Genomic DNA, 24,348 nt, shown 5'->3' with positions numbered 1-24,348 from the left:
CATGTATGGATTAAAAAGAAGCCTCTCTGGGGAAGTCTAACAGTTGCTACCAATATTACAGTGTCTTCCTTTCCTTGGTAAGATGTCAAAACTGGCAAGAGATTGTATTTCAGAAGAATCTTGGTTTTAACAGCCTTTCCCGTTCAGTAGATTCCACTAACACAGGTTCTGCTTTTCTCTGTGAACTAGAAGACACATTTGCTTGTGAGTTGGAAAATCCTCAGGATGGGACTTTAAATATTTATGTACTGATGATCCCCGTGTGCTTGCCTGGAGGCACTGAAAACATGGCCTTCAATCAAAACCATTTACATGAAGATGAAGAACTCCTCACTAAATACACTGCTAATGTCTTCGCCTGAAAACACAGACTGGTTCGGAAGCTACTAGTGGGAGGAACACATGGGCCCTGACACGTATGCACATAAGGCCATGAAAATCAATTTCCAAGGTGTTTTTATTCTGATCGTGAATTCTGCCTGAAAGATAAGCAATGTAAAATACATAATTTTGTTTTAAAAAGAAAATCCAAATGAATAAAGTAAGAAGAAGAGATCCTGTATCATCAAGCTCTGCATGCTTCCCAGGAGTGTCACTAAGTTTCTTTGTAAATTTCTTCTGTATGTTCCCATGCATAGACCACCCCAGTAAAGCCAACAGACATCTATTTTCTCTTGCTTTTAAATGGCCCTTAATTCCTTGTTCTAATGACATGTGCCCAGCATAAATGAGGTTACTGGTTTCACTGAAACTCAACAACCTGAGCAGATAGGTACTGCTTAGAAAACTTACAACTTGCTTAATCAAATTTTACATTAGCGACACCATAAAATCATATTGTCTAATTCATGTTTTTAGGGTTGTGCAACCTTCCTTCTGCTGGCTTTGTTTTCAACACAGGTGTGTAACTTAGCTCTACTGATGGACAAAGCTGTGAGTCTTTTTGTTGTTGTTAAACTTGAAATTACTTACTAAGAAATTTAAAAATAAGTTTTATAGTTATATACATGCACAGTTCAAAAAAAACATACAAAAGCACAGAATGAAAGCATAGATCCTTTTCTTTTAAAAATACAGTATTTCACATTTGTTATTTTAGAATTTTATGTACATCTACAATGTATTTTGATTATATCCACTCCCTATCACCACACCAGCCCCTCTTTCCTCTCTATATCCTAGCCCCAAATCCCAACTTCCTGTCATATTTTTTCCTTATACTAGAGTCCAACTGCGGACGCCTGCATGTACATTGGTGTAAGGCACAGTCCACCGACCAGGGTCATCAACCTCAAAGAAAACCGGCCCTTCCTTCCCCAGCAGCCAGCAGCTGTCAGTGCTCCTCAGTGAGGGTGGGTGCCCAGTGAGTCCCTCCCACATCCATGCAGAATGACTGACTAGTGTGACCTTGTGTAGGTCTTGTGGAGGCAAGCTCTACATTTCTTTTCTTCTTTTTCTAAGTTTTTTTTTTTAAAGAAAGGTTAACAAATACTTCAAATATTTAACATAGAAATATAAAAAGGAGCAAATATGGTTTCTTCAAACTCAGTATCACACCTCACCCTGAACTTTAATCTAAAAGATGTTTAGGGGAGAAATAAATGTGAGAAGCCCTATACTTTTCCTGGCCACATCACCAAGCCTGAAGCCTGGGTCCTAATGTCCATCAGTCTTAGAGAAGAGAGGTGGGATTTCACCCACTCTGGGTCCTAATGTCCATCAGTCCCGGAGAGGTGAGACTTTATATACTCATTTGTAAGCCACTGCACTTCTAAAATGCCACAGACTGCTCTTAGATGGATAGGCAAGGGATGTGTGATTGAGGCCCACTTCTCAGTCCCACCCTTTCATGTCCACAGCCATTGTTTTCCTCCAGGAGTGCAGCATTGTGACTTTCCCCTAAGTCACTAAATTCATGTCTCATGATTCAACTAAAACTGACTTCAAAGACCCAAAATTCTATTTCAACCGAAACATTCTGCTAGGATCAGTTATTTTAAGGCCCCGCTCTTATCTGGCTGCCCAGATTATGATTTATCGCCTCACTTCCGACTGCGCCTTATCTCTGGGGTACTAGTATGATTTTCTCCTTTAAGACACAAGCCTCATATTGCTTTTGCCAGCAAAGAAATTTCAGCCACTTTCTTACTGAAAGCCCTGTTGGTGTGGGAAACCTGTCGTCCGTCTTTTCTTCTGTTGGATCAGTTCCCTCTTCTCTTACAGGCAGTTGTGTAGACAAGCTGAGAAGCCTCTAAATTTCATCTGACAGTTGAGTGGTACCCAAGCCAAGATGCCTCTGAATTCATCTGCTATTCATAGAATGCTGGCAGACACTTGGAGAATGGCTGTAGTGAGAGCTTCACTTGCCACACTTGAAGTTTTATATATAATCAAATTGTATTTGTTGAAGGGGCCCAAGAAGACAGGGCTGAAGTGGCACAGAGACCGCTCTCATTTCTCCTCTCCCTCACTCTATACATTTATTTTCTCACTCTCCCCTCCCCTCTGACACAGAAGAATCATGGCTGTTTCTCTCTAGGAGCCCTCTCTCAGAGGTGCCTTGGATGCCAAGGGAGTCCTTCCCATGGCTCTGCTGATTGTCTCCCCTTAATCTTTACACAATCCTTCGTTTCAGATCACGCACTCATCAAATACACTCTGGAGCTCCTTAAGCTGCGCTCAAAGGCACAGATCTGTTCTGATTTCTGTTAAAGATTCTAGCCTGTCACTGATCACCTTTTAAGAAGTACAATAAAAATGAATATTAGAAAAATGACCCTTAGCTTAGACCATCTCAGCCATGCTCAACTGCTATAAAAGTTTCCATGGCTGCTCTTGGAACTTTCTCCTGCCACCAAGCATCCTGTAGCGAATGCTGCTGTACTGTTTACCAGTGGTGGACTTTGAACATGCATGCTTGTTAAAAGGAGGGAAAGCTGGGCCTGGTGCTGCCTGCCTTTATCCCAGCATGTAGAAGGCAGACAGAGGTGGATCTCTGTGAGTTCGTGTCCTGCCTGGTGTACATAGAGAGACCCTGTTCACACAAACAAACCAAACCAAAACCAGAACTCCTAACGTGACTCTGGTCAGTACTCAGTAAGTGGTAGATATTAGAGGGCTGGAGAAATAGCAGTTTAGAACACCCATTGTCCTTCCAGGGGACTTAAATTTGGTTCCTGGCATCCCGTAAGACAGCTTACAACCTTCTGTAACTCCAGTTCCTGATCTAAGCCCTCTCCTGGCCTCTGCAGCCACCTGCGTACAGATGGCATAGACTCTCATACAGAGAGACACATTAAAACATAAAAACCAATTATTTCAGGAAAACCCACCAGTGTTTTCTTAAGAAACTTGCAGGCTTGTTTGTCTTGCCTCTCTCTGTAAGGAGGCAGCATTGATGCTGTGTGGAAAACAAAGACTCAGGCTTACTTCTGCCACTCTCATCTCTGACCTCAGTTTAAGTTGCTTTTCCCTTCAAAAAATCTAGAGTTTTCAGGTTCAAAATTTAGAGGCTATTAAAAAAAAAAACAGTATTTTTCCTTTTTCTGTCTATGTATGCAAAGAGGTCGTATAAATCCATGTTTGTGTGTGTGTGCACACAAAAAGGCCAGATGTCAATGTCATGTCTTTCCCTGTGACTTTCACCATTATTTACCCTTGGTTTTCTCTGGGAGTGTGTGCATGTGTGCTTGTGTGCGCTTGCAAGTGAGCGCATGTCTTTGTGTGTGTGTCTGTATGCGTGCACAAGCATGAGTGCATGCATGTATGTGTGTACGTGCATGTACATGTGTGTGTGTGTATGTAGAGCAGAGGAGTGATAAGTGAGGGGCGTGCATGTAAGGCATTGTGTGGAGGTCAGAGGACAACTTGCCTGAGTTGTTTTCTCTTCTAGGAGCCAACTTGGCAAGACTAGCTGGTCAGGGAGCTCTTGGATCTGCCCATTTCTGGCCCCTCAAAGCTAGGGCTATAGTTCTCTAACAAACTTGGCTTTTCTGTGGGTGCTGGGGAATCAAACTCAGGTCCACATGCTTACATAGTCGGCCCTTTACCAACCAGCCCATCTCCTAACCCTACAAGTCAGCCTTTTGTACAAGCATGGACCCTGGTCTCCAGAGGGCTCTCAAGGATATGCCCTGCCAAGGAGTTTCAGTCTAAAAGTCCAAATTTCTTCCGTAATAAAATAAGGATGTCAAGATGCCACTTCCATCCCACTGTGATGACCTCTGTGGAGAGGAGGGTCAAGTACTAATGACAAGCACTGTGGTACTTGAAGGTGAGTCCACACCATGCCCCCAGCATTTGCTACATATTTACAGGTGAAAAACTATCGATTTTATTAGATCTTGAATCTTTTTACTACTGTGACAAAATGAAGCACTCAGAAGTTAGCTGAAAAAAAAAAAAATCCAAAACTGCATCTGTAATTCGTTCTGAGGAGGAAAGGGCATGAAGAAGACCATACTCTTCATCAAAGGATGCTACGTGGCTGTAGAGAATTACTCAAGATTCTCCTGTGCTCCATCTTATATGTGAATGTGGCCCCTGGCTGACCACTTCTCTGGGGACAGACAGCAAGCTGTTGATTTAGGTTGGGAAAGTTAACAGTGGCAACTGTCAAACAGTCACGACCCCCTTAGTCATGGCTGAGAAAGCTTCCAACCCACTTGAGGTATAAAGGCTTTACAACTGAAAATGTGCACTTTCCCCAAGCATTAAACATCATTATAAAGTTCCATAACAATGCTGACAGGAAGTATGTGCCTGTCCTTGGCATAACAAGAGCCATTTAGGTGTCACATGGAATGGCGCAGAGAGCGGAGCTGCTGTTAATACTCTGTACATAAATAACAGACCTTGCTTCTGAGTTTGAACTGGCATTTGAACAACTAAGCCTGTATTTATGGTTATGTCTGTTATTTAGTGTGCAGCTGTCTAGAACTGCTTAGCTTCACGTGGTCTCCAAATCTGCACACCACCTCTTACTTCTCCCTTCACAAAGCTGGTTGCCTAAACAATGTTTTATTTACCTGTTTAGAGTTTTAGTGTACTTAAGAATTGTTTCAGTCATTCAGTAACACCATTTTAACAATACAATACTTAATATTAATGTAAGTTAGTATTATTGCCTGTATTTAATACCATGACTTAATTGTTTGACACTTCACAGTAAGCAATCCTAACTAAATCTAATACTAAGAGTAGGACTCGCTATATACAGTGGCCTTGATATTCGCTCCACCAGTCTGTTTTGAGCTCTGAGTCTGTATTCAGAGCTTTTCCTTGTTTGGCACGATGGCCTTCCAGGGCTCCACTGTACTGCTGGACCCAAACCTCTGCCATGGTCCTCAAAGGGTTATTTCTTAAGCTATGCTTTGAGCAAGAGCTTTGTACACTGTCATGTTGCACAAAGGAAAGGATGGCCCTGGGATAAGTCTGTGGGGAGAAAAAACCTTTCACTTGGGAAGATCAGAGTTGAGTCCAAGTGTGTGAACAGTTCAGTTTTTTCCCAGCCATTTCCAAATCTCTGCTCACAGAGGTTACATCGGTTTATAATGCATAGGAAATTTATCTATCTCTCCCATGTTTTTGACAAAAGTCTTTGGATTCCTTTTCTAATCGAGCAAGAGAAAAGTAATGTTCCTCCACTAATTAACATCACATATCCTTTTCTTTTTCTTTTTTTTTATAGGTAAAGTACAGTGCATTTTCTTATTTTAAAAAGCTGTTTAGCCAGGTGGTGGTGGTGCACACCTTTAATCCTAGCACTTGGGAGGCAGAGGCAGGTGAATTTCTGAGTTCTAGGCCAGCCTGGTCTATAGAGTGAGTTCCAGGACAGCCAGGGCTATACAGAGAAACCCCTGTCTCAAAAAAAAAAACCAAAAAAAAAAAAAAAAACTATTTAATGTCCTCTAAAAATGAACAGTCGTTATATTCTTTGAGGTTCTGTCAACTCGACTGTATCATTTTTCTTAGTCATTTTTTAGGAATATCTTATTTTTTAGGACCTCAACTACTTGTGACATGAGTTGTAAATATTTCTCCCATTTGTCACTTGCCTTTTGCTTTTACTTTATTATATTCTGGCTATAAAGAAACTTACCTAAAATACAAAACTTATTCACAACTTATTTTACGTTTTTGTGGGGACGTTTCAGGACTAGGAAGTTTTAACCTTAGTAATTTCTATAGCAATCACTTAATTTAAAGTAAGTCTGACCACTTAATCATTTGGAGTTTTATAGTGTTAGCTTGTGAGGCAGTTGTCTTCCTTGGACAGCTGTTGACAGTAATTTTGATCTTAACTTTTAATCAGATAGCTTAAAAAGACAAGTATTTCCCCAAAAATTTGCGGACAGCTTAGAGAAAGGAGACATTTCTGACAGAGGCTGGTTCTTCATTAGTCAGAGATGCTGAAGCCCACGTGTGTCATGGAGCTTTCTGGTCTACCCACTTGACCCACCGTGAAGTTTGTACTTACCTTCAGTTTTTCATTAGGAAACCTAACTGTGAACCCAGTAGCTTTGTGGTTAAGTCATGTTTCATATCCCCTCATCATTTATGCATAAGCTAGTGGAAGAGTGGCTGGGCCAGCGGATCTGATGGTTTATGTCACCGGTGCTGCCGTGACATTCAGACACTGCTCCGACTCAGCGCTGTCCAGAAGCCACTCCCTCACAGGGTGCTCAGTGCTGCACTTCCAATTAGCTCACAGGGTGCTCAGTGCTGCACTTCCAATTAGCTCACAGGGTGCTCGGTGCTGCACTTCCAGTTAGCTCACAGGGTGCTCGGCGCTGCACTTCCAGTTAGCGACAGTAAGGAGTCCTCTGCCGCGAGCCCACCTGTATCTAGTGATTTAATATAGCTACTGGCTACTTACAGTTCTTTCTGACAACTGTCCCTGTTTTGCTCTTACTCTTTTGTAAAATCTGGGGAAAGGGTTGATGCAGGATGGGGATCAATCTCTGGCATCCGGATTTGCTGTCCCGAGCCCCGACTTTAGCTGACACTCATAAGGAAGCTGTACTGTGAAAAACAAAGTCTGCTGCTCCGTCTGCTAAGCCACCTTCCCACCCTAACACGGGAAATCATCTCGGCTCAGCTGTACGGCCTTCCTTTCTTCATCCCGTGCTTGCTCCGTCCACACTTCCCTCCCCATGCAGAAGTGCAGGTCTCACTTCTGAGCTCCCCTCTGCCTTCGTGTCTGAGTCTAAGTTAAAGCTTTCTGCTGGTTAACTATTGAATCTCCAACGCGTTTTCTAAGCCCTTTCTTTTCAGCTTCATTGGAGTTCTTCTCTTTCTTTCCTTCTGCTTCTGTCTGGCTTTCTTCTACACTCTGTAACAGGCCATTAACTCTTCCTATATTCATCCTATAACTTTCTTAAAGTCAAAGAGCTTTTTGAGGTCAGCATTTAGTAATTTGACTATCAGTCTTTACCTTCTTAAAATTTAATTTCAAAAGCACTTACACTTCACGTTTTCTAGAAGACTGTACGTAAGGTACTGACTGCGCCACATGAGTTTCTCCATACACTGTTCCAATTACTTCTGGAAGATTCCAATATTTTTATGTCTTCCTTGATTTGTGCCATTTAAAAAGCTCTTCCACTATGTTTGTTTTAAAAGTGGCTGCCTTTACATTTTTTTTGTGTTTATTGTTAATATCTATTTTTATTACATTAAAATTGATGAAAAAAGTAACAAGGCCATGATTTTGAAGGCGAGCATGGATGGGTATGTGGGAGGGAGAAATGCTGTAATTAAAATACAATCTCAAAAATAAACAAGCAAACAATCAAAAACCTCAAGATATAGCCTTATAATTTCCTTTCCCTCTTTAGAACAGGAGTAATTTTTACATTATCCTCATCTCTTTTCCCCTGGGCATGACTGAAGGCGCTGTGGCAGATGTTCTGGTTAAACGTCAAAATACACAAGGAAACAGAAACGGTATGGTTTCCATCAAAAAGACTTGTTACCTGAAACATGTCCGTGTCTTTATCGTGTGTGTACTCCACCACTACAGTCTGGTTCCGTGACAAAGTGTAGGATATGCTGTGCTGCCCTTTGCAGCTGATGGCCTAATTGGAGAGGAGAGAAAAGAAAAACTTATTTAAATCTCATCTTAGCAACTGGCCTCACTTCTGTTACAGTTCAGTCACTTCTCCACCAGGAAAAGCCACAAGCCAGCACCGTGCCAGTGGTCAGAACCTGTCCCCATGCTCTGTCCTAAAAAGGCTTAATTTCAGAAAGCTTTGCGATATACTCTACACAAGTGCAAAAAAAAAAAAATCAGTTAGTTTATTTGCGACACTTGATTTAATTATATTGTCAAAAAAATATATACACCCTCCCTATTCCCGAACTAAAGTGACAGAACTTTTAGACCAACGATGGTGATTTCTTTAAGTTTTAAAAATTTCTTTCACACAATGGGTAAATTTGTAACAATCTGTCACACTGCTTCATCTATGTTATAGAGATTATAAGCACAGTTTTAAAAAAAGTCACTGAAAACACTATTAATATCCTGCAAGGATGCCTAAGTGACAACATGTTCCAACCCAGTCATGTCTACACTGGATTCTGCCTCTCAGTCACGTCTTGTATAAACAATTGCTGCGCTCACACATTTTATAAAAATAAGACAACAGGATTTGGTGGTGCACTACAGAAATTCCAGTGCTTGAAAGGTAGAGTCAGGAGGGTTGGGAGCTTGAGGTCAGTCTGGGCAACAAAACAAGAGCAAGACCTAGCTCTAAAATATGGACAACTTATTTGTAGTTTTCCCTGTTTTCAGTTTTTTTTTTTTTTAAATAAGCCAATCCTCTTTTTCAAGTAATCTAGGAATACTAAGAGAAGATATTGCTCATATTTTTTCTATAATGATGTTTGAACATGTCTTAAGTTGTAGTCAAATGCTTTTAATATTTCCAAATTAATAAGGTAATTGATTTAAATGATACTCTGAACTATTTCAATTACATTTTCTCTAGTACTTTAACTTATCTTCATTTCTACCTTTTTATTAAGCATAATAAATAAAACTTTAATAAGCTTCCCTATTAAACATTTATTGAAGGAAGGCACTATCTGAAGAACACAAAGCCTTCTGAGAGTAAGATACTTGCTATGGCCACACGCTGAAGGACCCATCTGACTCCAGTGTTCTCAGCCCTGCTCTGAGAGCACTGCCTTGGGTCTCCAAGCTCTCTGTGGCCTCTGACGGTGGTACCGCTATTAAACATAAGCATCCCAGGGTGAAGTGTACATTGGTAGAGGCACCTAGATTGGCATTACAGGAAACAACAGTGAGACAGTTGGGTAAGTGTGAATGAGGCAGATGAATTGCATCATTTTTGGTCTAAAACAACTTTTGACCTGTGTGTGTTTGGTAGGAACATGCCCACTAACAAGCCATTGGATGAGTTTGCTTGACTGTGAGACTCCCTGAAGCAACAGAGGACTCTGTGATGCTGGGCAGAGCAGCACAGGTACGGCAGAGTCTTAAGTACACAGTGACACGGAAGAGCAGCAGTTCCATCAGCTGGTGACATCCCACGACATGTGAGACAGCACTGCCCATGGTAATGTAGCCTCACTGTAAAGCTCACTGAAGACCCAGCCTGTGTCTGAAGCTACTCACATTCAAATTGCTCACTCCAAAAGAGTACTTGGTTTACTCTTCTTGGCTCCAACTTTACATGCACTTCAAGAAAAGAGGACATGGCCATGTGTGGGCACTACTAAGGTCAACTTGGTTAGTTCAATTTAACACTGAGGAAAACATCACACTGGATCTGGCTTGAATCCTAGTCCAGATATTCATCAATTTAAATGGCATCCCTTTCCGATGCTTCTGTGACCTTAATTCACTGACAAAGGCAGTCAGTGCCAGCCGCTCTGAAGTACAGCAGAGCCTGAGCAGCCTGGTGCTTCCTCTCCTCACACTTCAAGCTATGCTTGGAACCAAACAGGTTCACCATCAGCTCCTTGGAGTCGACCACATGTGCGGGAGAGGACTATTCTCTCTGGCTTTAAATACATGTTCGATATTGACTGTATTAATTAGAGATCATCCTGGTATGACAAACACGTTTTTCTAGAACTAATGACTTTTATGTCAGGATGACAAGTGTAATTAGGCAATAAATCCTCCATCAGTCTGGTTCAAACTGCTCCAGGGAAGATGAGGTTTCTGCCATCCTTCTCAATTTACGTATAAAATATGCATGAGTACTATTTCTGAAGTAATTCTCAATTCATGGTACATGTGCACACACTTTTCAAGGTATTCCACTTTCCAAAGAACCATATATTTCAGATAAGTGTCTAAGTCATGGCTATGATAAGAAAGTCGGAATGTGTTTAATCAACAGCAACAGTATTTCCTAGTAAATCAAAGTGATAAGCCTATTTGATAGCAGCAAAGGTTTTGAACCTGGCACTTGGCCACTCCTGTTCCCATCGACATCAGCTTAGCGAGCTATTTTTATAAGCCCTTACTGTATGCATGGTACTGGACAGTACCTGGGACAGACACAGCCAATCAGCTAGCATAGAGGCCAGAGGCTAAAAATGCCTAAGTATCTGTTTCTAATTTGGGGATCACTCTTAACTATAAGGAAGCTGGATTTGGTTGGTGGTACCAGTTATAAGCGACGACTTCATTCTGATGCTCCAGAAGACAGGAACGGCAGTGGCTACAGCAGAAAAGCTAGTTCCTGCGCTGGCTCAGAATCTGTCTCTAAGGATTCTACCATTTCTACTTACTCTGCATCCATGGAATTAAGCACAAAGCACAGAGCAAGCCAAGGTCTCACTGTGACGGATAATACTGACAACTTGACAGAGTCACCTAGGTGACCGGCCTCTGAGCACGCCTGGGAAGGATCACTAGGGTTAGCTCTACCGAGGTGGCTTACGCACCCTAACTGTGGGCAACACTAGTCCATGGGCTGAGGTCCTAGACTGAGTAAGAGGGAGAAAGTGAGCTGAGACTGCTTCCTGACTGTGGATGCTGTGTTACCAGCTCCCTCAAGCTCCTACTGTCATGATTTCCCTGCAATGAAGGGCTATCCTGGGGAACCGTGCATAAGCTAAAACAACCCTTCCCTTCCTTGAGTTGCTGTCTGTCAAAAGTCCCAGCCACAGGACAGTAAGTGACACTAAGACCGGCACTGTGAGGTAGGTCTACTGCTTTGACAAACATGACCATGCGGTCTACAGTAGGTAGGTTAAGGATTTGGGAACTTTGAGCTAGGAAGGCCTCCAGCACTGTGACTACAGCTCAATGGGCTGTTCTGATGGGAGTCTGGAAGACCAGAAGCCTGAGAGCAATGTGGACGGTGGAGGCCCAGCTCATGGGGTTTCAGAGGGGAACAAGGATTCCGCCACTCAGGATATCATGTGACACTGAGTCTGGCTGCCTCCTACCTGCATCCTGAGACTGAATTTAAAAGTAATGGACTGGTATGTCTGATGGCAGAAACCTCACAGCAGGATGGGATTCGGTCTGCGGTTTGGCTACTGCTCACCACTCTAGTCAAGCTCTATAGGGAAAAATAGTGACATGCCCAGAGATTTGTCTCCCATGTGATTCTATACCCTGTCAACTGGCGGTCAGTGCTAACCATCACACTCGAGGTTGGAGGATGGCTTATTTCACTGTACTACATACAAAGCTAATCTAATGCATGGCCTTCTCTTGTTCTGTCTTACCTCTGGGAAAATCAGGATGGAGTGTAGTTTTCCACACAGGAAAGCTGAGATTTGAACACACTATCTAGACACATAAGCATGCCCCATTACCAAGCGCACAGCGTGCACCAGTCGCTACAGAGGACGCCTACTTTAAGAGGAAGCCTGCAGAGTTCTACTTTTTTGTAGAGACATTTCCCCACACAGACTCTGTGGCAGCTCCGAACAGAACAGGAGAGGATGAAGGGGTAGGTCCTGAGAGCACCACATGCAGGGCTCAAAGCAACACTGGAACCTAGGCACCAGCAGTTGCAGCCACTCCAGGGGGTCACATGGTGACAAAGACCAAGCATGGCCACCTGCAGAAGGATATGGGAGCCAGTCTAATCTGGTATGAGGTGGGGAAGCTACCCTGAGCAGACTGCTTCATAAAGATGGTGGCATGCTTGCTTTCCAACAGTTTTATGGTTGTAGACATAAGCAGAGAAGGAGGAGCATAAAAGGACGATTTTAAGAGTATTTCTTGAAATACCAGTGGTTCAGCAAACCTAAAGCAATATTTCCCCATCATTGCATATGTGAAACTTGACAAACAAGACTCAGAGCAGAGAATGGTATCTGTAACAGAAAAAATATTTAACCAGTCAATAAAAAGTGCTTTAAAGGGTGTGTTTGAATCTGTCTTCTATGATCTTTTATAGATAACTTAATATTTACATTGACAAACACATGAGGTACTCATCCCAGGAAGCAAAGTTTATTTAAAGAGTGAACCCTAGTAAATATGGATCATAAGTAGAATAAAGCATCTTATAAATGACTTCACTCAAAATGCAAACTTCATTGGCCAATAATCCACTTAGGAACTGCCCATTTTGTTGGCCTGAGCAGGCAAATTTCCAGATGCTATAAATTGGCCCTGACACAAATTGATTTTATACTAAGACAACCAAAGACCTGCCATATATATTATTTAATATGTAGGCCAGCTTACCAGCTATCTAAACAATCCCCTGAGCACTGAGAAATATTGAAATGTAGTCTTGCTCCAAATAAAACAACATCTAAAATCCATTGATGACTACTACTGATGGGGCAGAGGGCCTCCTGCAAAGCTGAAAGGAAGAGGAGTCCAGTTTTCCCGAGGTGATTTTGTTTTCACGACTCAGATGCAGTTAAAGGTGGTCCACCTGCTCAGGAATCTCTTTCTTTATGCAACTGGTGAAATCTAGAATTCCAGTTATATGGAATCAGGAACATATTTTCAAAAGAAAACATGTATCTTGGCAGTTGGCGTTTTCCAAGATGCTGAGCCTGTTAGACTCAAGGAAATTACAACCTTAATATTAAAAAAGCCTGGGGTAAGACAATGGCCGGCTGTCTCTGTGAGAACTCTCGCCGTGTGAGACTCACAGGTGATTTCAGTGGGAGACTGAACTTACTACACGTTACTCCTCAAGGCTCATTAAACTCAACTTCTTTATTTGCTTGAGATAGGGTCTCCTGTAGCCCCAACCACACCTCTGAGATGGGCTGTAAGCAAACCGATTCTTCAGCCTCTACCCCCTAAATGCTGCAGTTGCTGGCATCTTATTACAGTTGTGGAAACACAAAAAATCAAAAACCAAAAAAACCTCATTTTTCTTCCTTCCTTCCTTCCATTTTGAGAGTCTTGCCATGTAGCCCTGGCTGCCCTAAAACTCCCTATGTGGACCAGGCTGGCCGGCCTTCAACTACCAGAGACCTGCTTGTCTCTGCTCTGGGTGCAGGGATTAAGGGCATTAATTAAGAGATTTGCTACACTGTGTCTCTGAAAGCTCTACTTTAGCTGAGAGCGCATTTTAGATCTAGCTCTTACCCTGTGAAGCACTTCCTTGAAGAGCTATGTAAACCTAGCAGTTGGCACCTGAAATGTACGGTGCCCAGTAGATAATTACTACTGTATCAAATTATCAAGATAAACACTCAAACTCTCTATTGCATATTCAATATTTAACTACACAGACTTTTCCAGGTTCTTGGTTCACTTATAAGGCAAGAGTAATTTTTAGATTTTTAGATCTATTGATCTTTGTTTTCTTAGATGTATGAGTATTTTGCTTACAGGTATGCATGTGCGTTACGTGTGTACTTGGTGTGCCCAGAGGCCAGTGAAGGGCATGGGATCCCTTGGAAGTAGACTGCTGTAGATGGTTGTGAGCCACCAGGTGGGTTCTGGGAACCAAACCCTAGTCCTTTAGGAGGAAGTGCTCTTAGCCACTGAGGTGTTGCCTGAGTCCTCCATCCTGACCAGAGTCCCTCTTGGGGGGAGTGGGTAAGAAGGCACAGAATCAGTGGCTCAGACTCCAGGAGCAGGTGAGAATGCTGCAGGGAGCTTGTTTATTAATCCTGAGGAACGCCTTTTATACCCTCCACCTGTGTCCCATTGGTCCCAGAGCAAGCGTGTCCTCCAAGTGTCTGTCATTGTCTGTGTCACTAAACTCTAGACCCTCATGCAGAAACTGCCTCCATGACTGAGCGACCCACTTGCTGTTTACTGATGTTTATGTGGAACCAGCTACCGCCTTGTCAGTGAGGCCTGCCATTCCTTTTGTTGGTTTTTCGAGACAGGGTTTCTCTGGTATAGCCCTGGCTCTCCTGGAACTCACTCCATAGACCAATTAGGTAAAATGTGTACAAGCACAAAGGATGCACCTTCCAATTCCAGTCTATCACAGAGAGAGCCAGAGGACCACTCACCCAGCTCCTACTACATTCTTCCAGGGACAACTGATCTCACTAGCAGGGTGTTTTGGGTCTGGAATTAAAGCTTGCTGTGCAGTATTGCGATTGACTGCCATCATTGGGACTTAGTGAGATCACCTGCTTTTGGATGTACAGGTAAGAGTGTGAACCAGCCAGGCTGTGGTGGCACACACTTTTAATCTCAGCACTTGGGAGGCAGAGGCAGGCGAATTTCTGAGTTCAAGGCCAGCCTGGTCTACAGAGTGAGTTCCAGGACAGCCAGGGCTATACAGAGAAACACTGTCTTGAAAAAAGAAAGTGTGTGAATCAGCCAGTGCATCACATTTTTATGGGTGTGGTGGTTTGAATGAAAACGGCTCTCATAAGCTTATAAATCTGAATACTTTGTAGAACTGTTTGGCAAGGACTAGGAGGTGTGGCCTGTGGAAGGAGGCGTGTCACTGAGAGTGGGCTTTGAGGTTTCAAAAGACAAGGACACCGTTCTTAGTGTAACCTCTGCTTTTGTTCCTAATGATCCCCTGCCTAGGTCACAGTTTTTACTGCTTTCACGTATTTCTTGTGACTGAATGCTGGGCACTGCTGTTTCCCCTTTATGCCGGGGTTTGTTAAAGGCATCGGGCTTGTTCTGGCAGGCGGTTCGGTCTCCTCAGATCAGCTTTGTCTCTCAAGGCTTGCTTCCAGCTCTGCTTGGGCAAGTCTCAAGCAGACTCCGACCTAGGGTAATTACTCTGATTATCAGGGTGGTACTCTTCTGCACACTCCATCCTAATCCTCCTGTACTATGTGGTCTTTCCGCTCTGTGGGTGGGAACATGAGCTAATCTCTTTGTGAGCCACAGCACTGTTAGGACTGCTTCCTTCAACAGGGAGGCTGCACCCCCACACAGAGAGCAGTGCTGAGCAGTGGGCTCAGGGGTACCCTCCGTACCTACTCCTTCTCAGGGCAAAGCCCTTTCCTCTGGGTCTCGCCTTTACAAATCCTGGCTGCTGTCTGTTCACCTCAGTGAGGTCATCAGCAGCTTGGGGCTTCATTACTGTGCTTGGGCCTGGTACCTGCCATGAGGCAAACTGAGGCTCACCCCACTTCCTTCTCTCAAGGCTCACAGTTGAGGCACTTGCTATCTTGTGTCTTCAGGCAGGAGGAGGCAATTCTTTATGGGTAGGAAGTTAAATTTTGTTCTGCTTACAATTTAGAATCTTTCTTGTGTCACACATACAAAGAGCGAGATATTCACCCATTCACAGAAGGAAACGAGGTGTCTACTTCAAATAAATCTTATACAGTTCAACTTACTGAATTATTACCCTCTTAATAGTACCACCTCAATTCAGTTCTAATTCTGAGCACTCAGTAGAAGCAAACATTTGTTTAATTTACTTCTTACTTTCTCTCAGTCCACATTGGTTTGTGAATTGGTAGGTTGATTTTCTATATTCTTTATACCATTTATCTCCAGCACCTGAAATAATTCCTGACACATATGTAGAACAAGACTGCCTACTATGTGACTTGGTAGGTATCTTTCACATAGAAGAAAATATTCTGATCATAAAACCAAAACCAATTTGGGTTAAAATAATATCCTATTTGTGTCCCTGATGCCCCTATGCATTACTAAACAGGGCCCTCTGATGCCCCTGCGCATTACTAAACAGGGTCCTGCCTTGGAACATATAAACGCTCACATTCACGTTAAAGAAAATATGGCCTCATATATCCTGATGTTTATCAAGTTAATAACATGTGACATGACGAAATTTTGTGCAGCTCTGTTTGGAGAGCTGGCCCCTTTAGGGCACCTGTAGCCCCAAGAAGACTGAAGATGGAAGCCTGCATACTGAAGACAGAGGACCCAAGCTCCCGTCATTTCAAAGGCATGAACCATGTTTGTCAGGACAGAAGAGGAGACCAGCTTGAAATCGACACAATAAGAAAGGTTTTGATTAAGACTTTACAGGCTAGGTATTAGTTGCTTTCCAATTTTCTGAGTTTTTTAATTTCTACTATAGTTTATCTTAATAAGGAAAACACACACACACACACACACACACACACACACTCACAATACACTTTGAACTAGATGTTATGAACCCTTCCTTCAAAGCAACCCGTGGCTTCTTGTGCTCCTGATTACATCTTATTGGGAGCATTTTGCTGTTTTGCCAAAACTCACTCTATCATAACCACTATCATCACAATACAGTTTAATAAGCTTTCTGTACATAATCTCACAGTTGCTTTCTGAAAGACATCTTTCAAGGCTCCTTGAGTTGACTGGGACAGACTGGCTTTAGCTTTAAACACACCAGTAGCCCAGGATGACATCGCTAATGAGCGCAGGGACATCGCTGCCCTGGGATGGTCCTCAGTGTGGCTCAGGATGCCCTTAATGGGCCCTCAGATGCCTGTTTCACCACCTTCTTGATGTCATCATACTTGACAGGTTTCTCTAGGCAGCACGTCAGATCCACAATGGATACGTTGGGGTAGAAACATGGAAGGCCATGCCAGCATGCTTCCTGTTCACCTCTGGAATGACTTTGCCCACAGCCTTGGCAGCACCGGTGGGTGTAGGGATGATGTTCTGGGCAGCCCCATGGCCATCACACCAAAGCTTTTCAGAGGGGCCATCCAGTCTTCTGAGTGGCAGTGAGCCATGAGCCCTTCCATGATGCCAAAGTTGTCATGGATGACCTTGGTCAGGGGAACTAAGCAGTTGGTGGCGCAGGATGAACTGCTGACAATCTTGAGTGAGTTGCCATATTTCTCGTGGTTCATACCCATCACAAACATGGGGGCATCTGCAGAAAGGGTGGAGATGATGGCCTTTTTGGCCCCACCCTTTAAGTGGGCCCTGGCCTTCTCCATGGTGTTGAAGACGCCTGTAGACTCTATGACATACTCAGCACCAGCATCACCCCATTTGATGTTAGCAGGATCTTGCTCCTGGAAGATGGTGATGGGCTTCCTGTTGATGACAAGCTTCCCATTCTCAGCCTTGACTGTGCCATTGAATTTGCCATGGGTGGAATCACACTGGAACATGTAGACCATGTAGTCGGGTCATTGATGGCAACAATCTCCATTTTGCCAAGTGCAGAGCAGAAGGCAACCCTGGTAACCAGGTGCCCAATTATGACCAAATCCGTTCACACTGACCTTAACCACTTTGTCTATGGGACAAGGCTGGCACTGCACTAGAAGATGCAGCTGTCACTGGAACAGGGAAGAGCAGAGCAGAGACTCTTTTCCTTAAGCCTGCTTCTGTTACACAGCACCTACGACATCTCTCCCTTGTCTACAAACTTGTCAGCTGAGAGTGTACTTGACACAGGGTATTCAGTAAGCGTTGGCTAGACAAATAAACCCTTGACGCAGAATAGCCTATCCTGCCCGGGATATCATTACCTGATGCCATTCTCAAGCTAAGCTGATTAACAGTTCTCAAAGACCTACCTCATAATCCACTTATGCCTTGCTGTGAAAAGAAAGGAATTTTGGTGCACACACTCCCGTGCTTCAGGTTGTCATGTAGATCTAGCTGAGAGCTCCAGGTGATGTAATCGACCAGCTACAGCAGAAGCTGTTCTTGGGGTCCTGTTGTGCTAGGCTAGCTCCAACAAGTAACACAGACAGCATCTTACACGTCTTGCTTCCTTGCTTAGTGGCTTCTTTTCACAACTGGATGTGTCAAAAACTTGAGCTCTGGACTTTGTTTCTGTCCATGCATTTAAAAGCCTGCAGGGTATGGTGGGACTAAGTGTGCAGTCACACGGCCCCATGGCAACTCTAACACTAGCTTTCAGAACACAGACCTGTCACTTAACCTTCTGTATCACAACACGCACAACAAACGCAACACTTGTGTTTATTAACAGTGTGTACATCCCCCAGATCTGCTGCAGGATACTCTGTGCAAACTATTGGAGACAGACTTAACTCACTCAGCCTGCATGTATGTCGATGTTCTCAACTGATGACGATCAGTGATCACTCTCATTTTACAGCTCTGCTGCAGGGATACAATGAAATAGGGAATAAGCTTGGTTTTTAAAGTTCAAAGTCTTAGACACGCATTGGCCACCAAAAAAGATTCAACTGTAAACAAAAAGCTAAGGGCAACTAGCAGTCATCCCTCATGTCTGAAGGCACCTCTGCTGATGGCCCTCACAGACCTGAGCACCCATCCCCTACCGCCATCTCTCCCCTTGTGAAGAGTATGGACAATGTAATACCGACTAATGGTCGTTCACAGGCTAGCTCTCCTACTGAGAACTTTCTATGACACCACCCAGTCCAGAAAGCCTGTGAGATGGTATTACTCCCCTGAGGTAGCCTGCAGCCTCGATCTAAGGGAGGAAGGCTGAGCTGCTGACTCAAGGTGGAGCACTCTGCGTCTATTCATGCCCCAGAACCCCTGGGGGAGCAGACTGAGCAAGACCAGTATTAAGAGCTTCTTCCACACTTCCTCACTATTTGTCATTGCTTGCACAACCCCAGTAAGTCACGTCTGCTGATTTAAAGGACAGGCAGTGCCTTATTTTCTAGGGTTGATTTATCTTGCTGATATCTGACAACCATTAGCAAATGAAAATGTTTCCAATGTGGCCCAGAATTCTACTTGGAACTACTGCTGATCTGATGGTGCCACACAAGTCCAGCCAGTGCTGGTGGCTACTTGGATATGAACTTGATGTCGAGTTTAGGCAGGGAAGCTGCCATCACAAGAGGGAGAGGTTGATGGGGGAGACAGTTACATGGGGAGACAGAAAGAAGCCTTCACAGTGGTGGGACAATGGTGTTTATGTATGACACATGTAAAGAGGCCAAATACAACAGGGACCAGGTGTTGGCATGGGGACTGGAGTTAATTTTCACCCCTCTACCCGAAAAGCTGCTTGATCCACAGGAAATACCCAATATTGCTTATATTAGAAAACACTAATTCACTAAGCTCATAATTCTCATACACGAGCAGTCAATCAATGAACACTGATAAGCTTCATAGTCCATTGCCCACAGCCAGACTCGGGCATGGAGCAACTAACAAAATGGGCAAGGTTGGGCGACAAACCTGACCACAGCACAGCATGGGGCAGAGGCACAGAGGTGCAGTGAGGGCTGCCAATGCATTCCAATGCTTGAGGTGACCTTGAGCCACACAGAGCAAAAGCAATGTCCTCTCCCAGAGAGGCCTAGGCATCCTGAGGGTGGCATGCCAACTGTTCCTCTCCACATAAGACAGGGCCCAGAGGTTCAAGTCAGTGATGCATCAGGATTCGAACAAGCAGTCACACCTAGTTCCTCTTTTCTTTCCCTGGGTTCCTAGACTACAGACTGAAGCCCAGAGTCCAGGACTCAGGTTTGGTACTGTGAAGTCTGGCCACGTTCCCAGCCCCTCTGGGCCCATATGCCACACATGCTAGTAAAGAGTCCCTGCTCCCCCCACTTCCTATGCCCTCTGGTTGCTTTCCTCGCCTCTCCTGGGACTCACTGCTCAGCTGGGTGTTCCTGTCAATCCCCCTTAACTGAATGTGCAGCCCTGACTAGGGCTATCTATTGCATGGTTCTAAGACTGTGGTGCCCAATCTTCTGGGCAGTTCAAAATTTCTGTTTTTCAATAATTCTTTCAACTAAAGGATGGAAATAACAATTTGAATTTTGCTATAGATCTTGAAACACTCAAATTGAGAGTGTTAGTCTAGCCTTCAAAACCTTAAGAAATAAATAAAAATGTGCAAACAATGATATTATTTACCGTGTTAGCTGGAGCCACATATTTAGTTGGCTTTATGGCACGCTCACTACATAGTAAAAACAGTACAGACACCGAAAAGTATTTTTGTGCTTCAATTAAAATTTACGCCACTACTTTTGATGGTTTAAACACACCCAATATTCTGAAAATACATTGTAACGGATGGTACTACAGCTGATCCTGCTAAAAAAAATGTCCAAATGGAGTTTCTCTGTGTGTGCCAGTTATGTGGTAGTTAGCCCAATGGAATCAAAACAGAAATTACATTTTTCTTTCCTTTTTGGCAATAAACCTATGGGCATTTTTAGACATTTCTGAAAACAACAACAACAACAAAAAAGATGTCTCTCCTTTAATTTCAACTTTTTCCAAATATACAGCATGGTATCATCTTTCCAGACTGGGTAACAAAGCCTACTCACGGGATGAGTTAATGAGCTGTGAGAAACATGTCTCACAGGGACAGAGACATGTTTGTACATAAAATGGAGAGATGCAGAAGAATGTAATGACTGAACAACAGTTATACCTTGGTGAGTACACTTGAAAATCACCTTCAGGCCTAGCAGTGATGGCGCATGCTTTTAATCCTAGCGCTTGGGAGGCAGAGGCAGGCAGATTTTTGAGTTCGAGGTCAGCCTGGTCTACAGAGTGAGTTCCAGGACAGCCAGAGATATACAGAGAAACCCTATCTCGAAAAACAAACAACCCCACCCCCAAAAAAACAACAATACAAAAAGAAAGAAAGAAAATCATGTTCAGTCTAGCAGAAGCCCTCTAGTGATAACTACAGAACTCTGCCCTCAATCATGGAGACCAACCTTCTTAAATACACTGTTTTCAAGCTGTAAAGGACAGTAACTTATTTGTAAATCTACACTGAAGTGTCTGGGGAGGTGGCTTTGTGGATGAAACACTTGCCATACAAGTATGGGGACCAGAGTTTGGATTCCCTAGAACCCGCATATAAGCTGGACAGACAAGCTGGCAGAGATAGTCAAGCTGATGAGCTTATCTGGCTGGGACTGGTGATTTCCAGGTTTCAGTAAAATGGAAAATGAACAGAAAGACACTTGGTCAACTTGGGCCTACATACATATGGCCACGTACATCTGCACACCTACACACACACACACACACACACACACACACACACAGAGCACATGACATGTCTGAAACCAAAGATAGTCAAACCACTGTACTACACAGTCCAATATATTCAACGTCAATCCATTCCAAAGTAGACTGGATAGACAGGCATAAAACTTTTAAAAAGATAAATATAAACATCTACATGTAGGCTCAGAGGATCAACTCTCAAGAATGAAATCTGTTTAAGACCATTCCTTTTGCCACACTATCTGCTGAAATGTGCAGATATCTAAACATTACCAGGGGATATAGTGTACTTTGCAGCTAAAACAAAACAAAAAAACAAACAACAACAAAACACAAGATAAAATGCCCAGCACCGGGGACTGAGCGATAATGATGTGGAGTAAGATCCAGAATAAACTTGGGGTGACACAGGCCATCTGAGTATCCTGAACACACAATGTTCCCATTCTTGGTTTAGTTTTGAAAGACCTATAGTGGTATTCCTGCTTGTGTTAATATACTGTGCAGGTGTGTGCATCTGTGTGTAACAGGATATCAGCGCTCCTGTTTGTGTTAATACACTGTGCAGGTGTATGTGTGTGTAACAGGACATTTGAGCTCCTACCTGTGTTAATACACTGTGCAGGTAGGTGTGTGTGTGTGTGTGTGTGTGTGTGTGCATGTGTATGTGTGTGTAACAGGACATTTGAGCTCCTACTTGTGTTAATACACTGTGCAGGTAGGTAGGTGTGTGTGTGTGTGTGTGTGTGTGTGTGTGTGTGTGTGTAACAGGACATCTGAGCTCCTATTTGTGTTAATACACTGTGCAGGTGTGTGTGTGTGTGTGTGTGTGTGTGGTTGTGTTGTGTACTAGGACATCTGCGCTCTTCCTACACAGCAGATGCTCTCCTGCAGGTGCTATACAGTAACAACTCCTCCAGTCCCTGTAACGATTCAGCTGCATATCCCTGTTTCTATTTCATTCAGTTCTGGTGCAGACACAGAAACAGTAGGACAAGAACCTGAAAAGGCAGTCATCTTATCAGCATAGAGTTTTCTTGCATACTTCTGTGTCTTTGAAAGGGCTTTGGAAGTATGACACTTTGTAAGTCAGAGAGAAGAAACTGTCTAGAGAGTGCCTATGAAAAAGACAGCACAGTCCAGTCCATCGCCATGGTGAAACAATGGAGAGGAAGAGCAGGTCCAGTTTTGCGACTCACTAGTTAATTTCTTGAGAAATTTCTGTATCACTTGCCTCAGTATTGTGACTGTACTGGCTGGTTTTGTGTGTCAACTTGACACAGGCTGGAGTTATCACAGAGAAGGGAGCTTCAGTTGGGAAAGTGCCTCCATGAGATCCAGCTGTGGGGCATTTTCTCAATTAGTGATCAAGGGGGTAGGGCACCTTGTGGGTGGTGCCATCCCTGGGCTGGAAGTCGTGAGTTCTATAAGAGAGCAGGCTGAGCAAGCCAGGAGAAGCAAGCCAGTAAGGAACATCTCTCCATGGCCTCTGTGTCAGCTCCTGCTTCCTGACCTGCTTGGCTTCCAGGCCTGACTTCCTGTGGTGATCAACAGCAATGTGGAAGTAAGCTAAATAAACCCTTTCCTCCTCAACTTGCTTCTTGGTCATGATGTTTGTGCAGGAATAGAAACCCTGACTAAGACAGTGACTATTTACTATAAGCCATCAACTCGTCTTGCAGGTAGCTGTTAAAGACCTCAGGATGGACTTGAACTCTGCAGGACAAGGATGTCTGTGTGCTGATTAGAAGTTACTCTTTGTTCTTCAAGAAGCATTTCCTGAGATGGACCATCTGTGTTTCAAGCTAGAGTGGCTGGCCAGCAAGCCCCGGTAGTACTTCTGTATCTGCCCAAACAGCTGTGGAGTTATAAGTACGTATGCAGCCATTTGTGTGTGTGTGCATGCGTGCGTTCCCTCTTATCCACCAAGCCATCTCTGCAGTCTACAGTCAATAAGTTCTATGTACTCATCACCATTTTTAAATATGAAGGAAACGGAATGTTTTAAAATTATATCTTGTGTCAGCATACCCCTTCAATGGTATTAGATGACTTATTTAGCTTGAGCAATTGTCCCCGCCTCCATCTAAGCCAATCAACGTAACCTGCTTTAATTTCAGGAAGTTGGGAAATCACAACCCACCACACTCTACAGTGAGCAGTTGATGCACTGTTTTGTTCTGTTAGGCAGCCCAGACATTTGCATTAATGAACTCATATATTATGAAAACGGCTTCTCGGGGCAGCTACAAGGACCTACACTATCCGCCAAAGCTGTAAAACAGAACTTCTCAACTTGGGAGAATGATGAACAGATTCTTTAGTCATACAATTGCCTCAGATTTTTACATGTGCCTGACATTTCATCTCCTTGATATAAATCAACACACCAGAAAAGAGTCAGGCTGAGTGGCCCTGGCACTGCTGTTTTAAAAACTTCTGCTTTGAGAATTCTTAGTGTCTTGCTTCCGACATGTGCCAAGAAGAGATTGAGCTGGGAAAGGTAAGAGCATGTGGTAGGCGCTGCCGACTGACTGCCTGACTGACTGCCTGTGAGGGCTGGAGAGATGGTTCAGGGTAAAACCACTTGCTATGCAAGTGTAAGAATGGGCATTTGGGTCCCTAGCACCCTTGTAAATGACATGTATGTATGATGTCCATCTGTAGTCCCAGGGCTTAGGAGACAGAGACAGGACCTCCAGAGCAAGCTGGCTGGCCAGAACAGCTGAGCTGGCAAGCTCTAGGTGCAAGTGGAAAAACATGCATCAGTACATACAGCATGGAGCTACTGAAGGCAATTCCCAAAGTCACTTCTGCCCTTCATGTGCAAATGAACACACTTTATGTGTATATACATACAAACGTAATCACCTACACACTTGCAAACAGACACGCACACCACACAAAGGCACATGCAGAAAAGGAGAAAGTTAGTTCCATACCCATCTCTAACAGATACCATTAGCTAACAAATCTCAACATAGCAAAGCTGAAATACGGTGTTTGCTGAGAACTGTTTCCCAGAGCCC

General features: G+C 43.6%; 1 protein-coding gene across 2 annotated transcripts in view; it reads right to left on the bottom strand.

The window, feature by feature from the left end:
• Positions 1 to 24,348, bottom strand: part of Peli2 (pellino E3 ubiquitin protein ligase family member 2) — a 133,672-nt gene that overhangs the window by 11,262 nt on the left and 98,062 nt on the right. For both annotated transcript variants that reach the window (XM_031362521.1, XM_031362523.1), the window contains one exon: positions 7,977 to 8,078. In XM_031362521.1, coding sequence (XP_031218381.1) covers positions 7,977 to 8,078 — 102 coding nt within the window. The remainder of the gene's footprint in view (positions 1 to 7,976; positions 8,079 to 24,348) is intronic.

This window comes from Mastomys coucha, unplaced genomic scaffold, assembly GCF_008632895.1.
Source record: "Mastomys coucha isolate ucsf_1 unplaced genomic scaffold, UCSF_Mcou_1 pScaffold9, whole genome shotgun sequence".
Lineage (NCBI taxonomy): Eukaryota > Metazoa > Chordata > Mammalia > Rodentia > Muridae > Mastomys > Mastomys coucha.
Note: the sequence above shows the minus strand (reverse complement) of the source record. Positions and strands in the feature narration are given on the sequence as shown.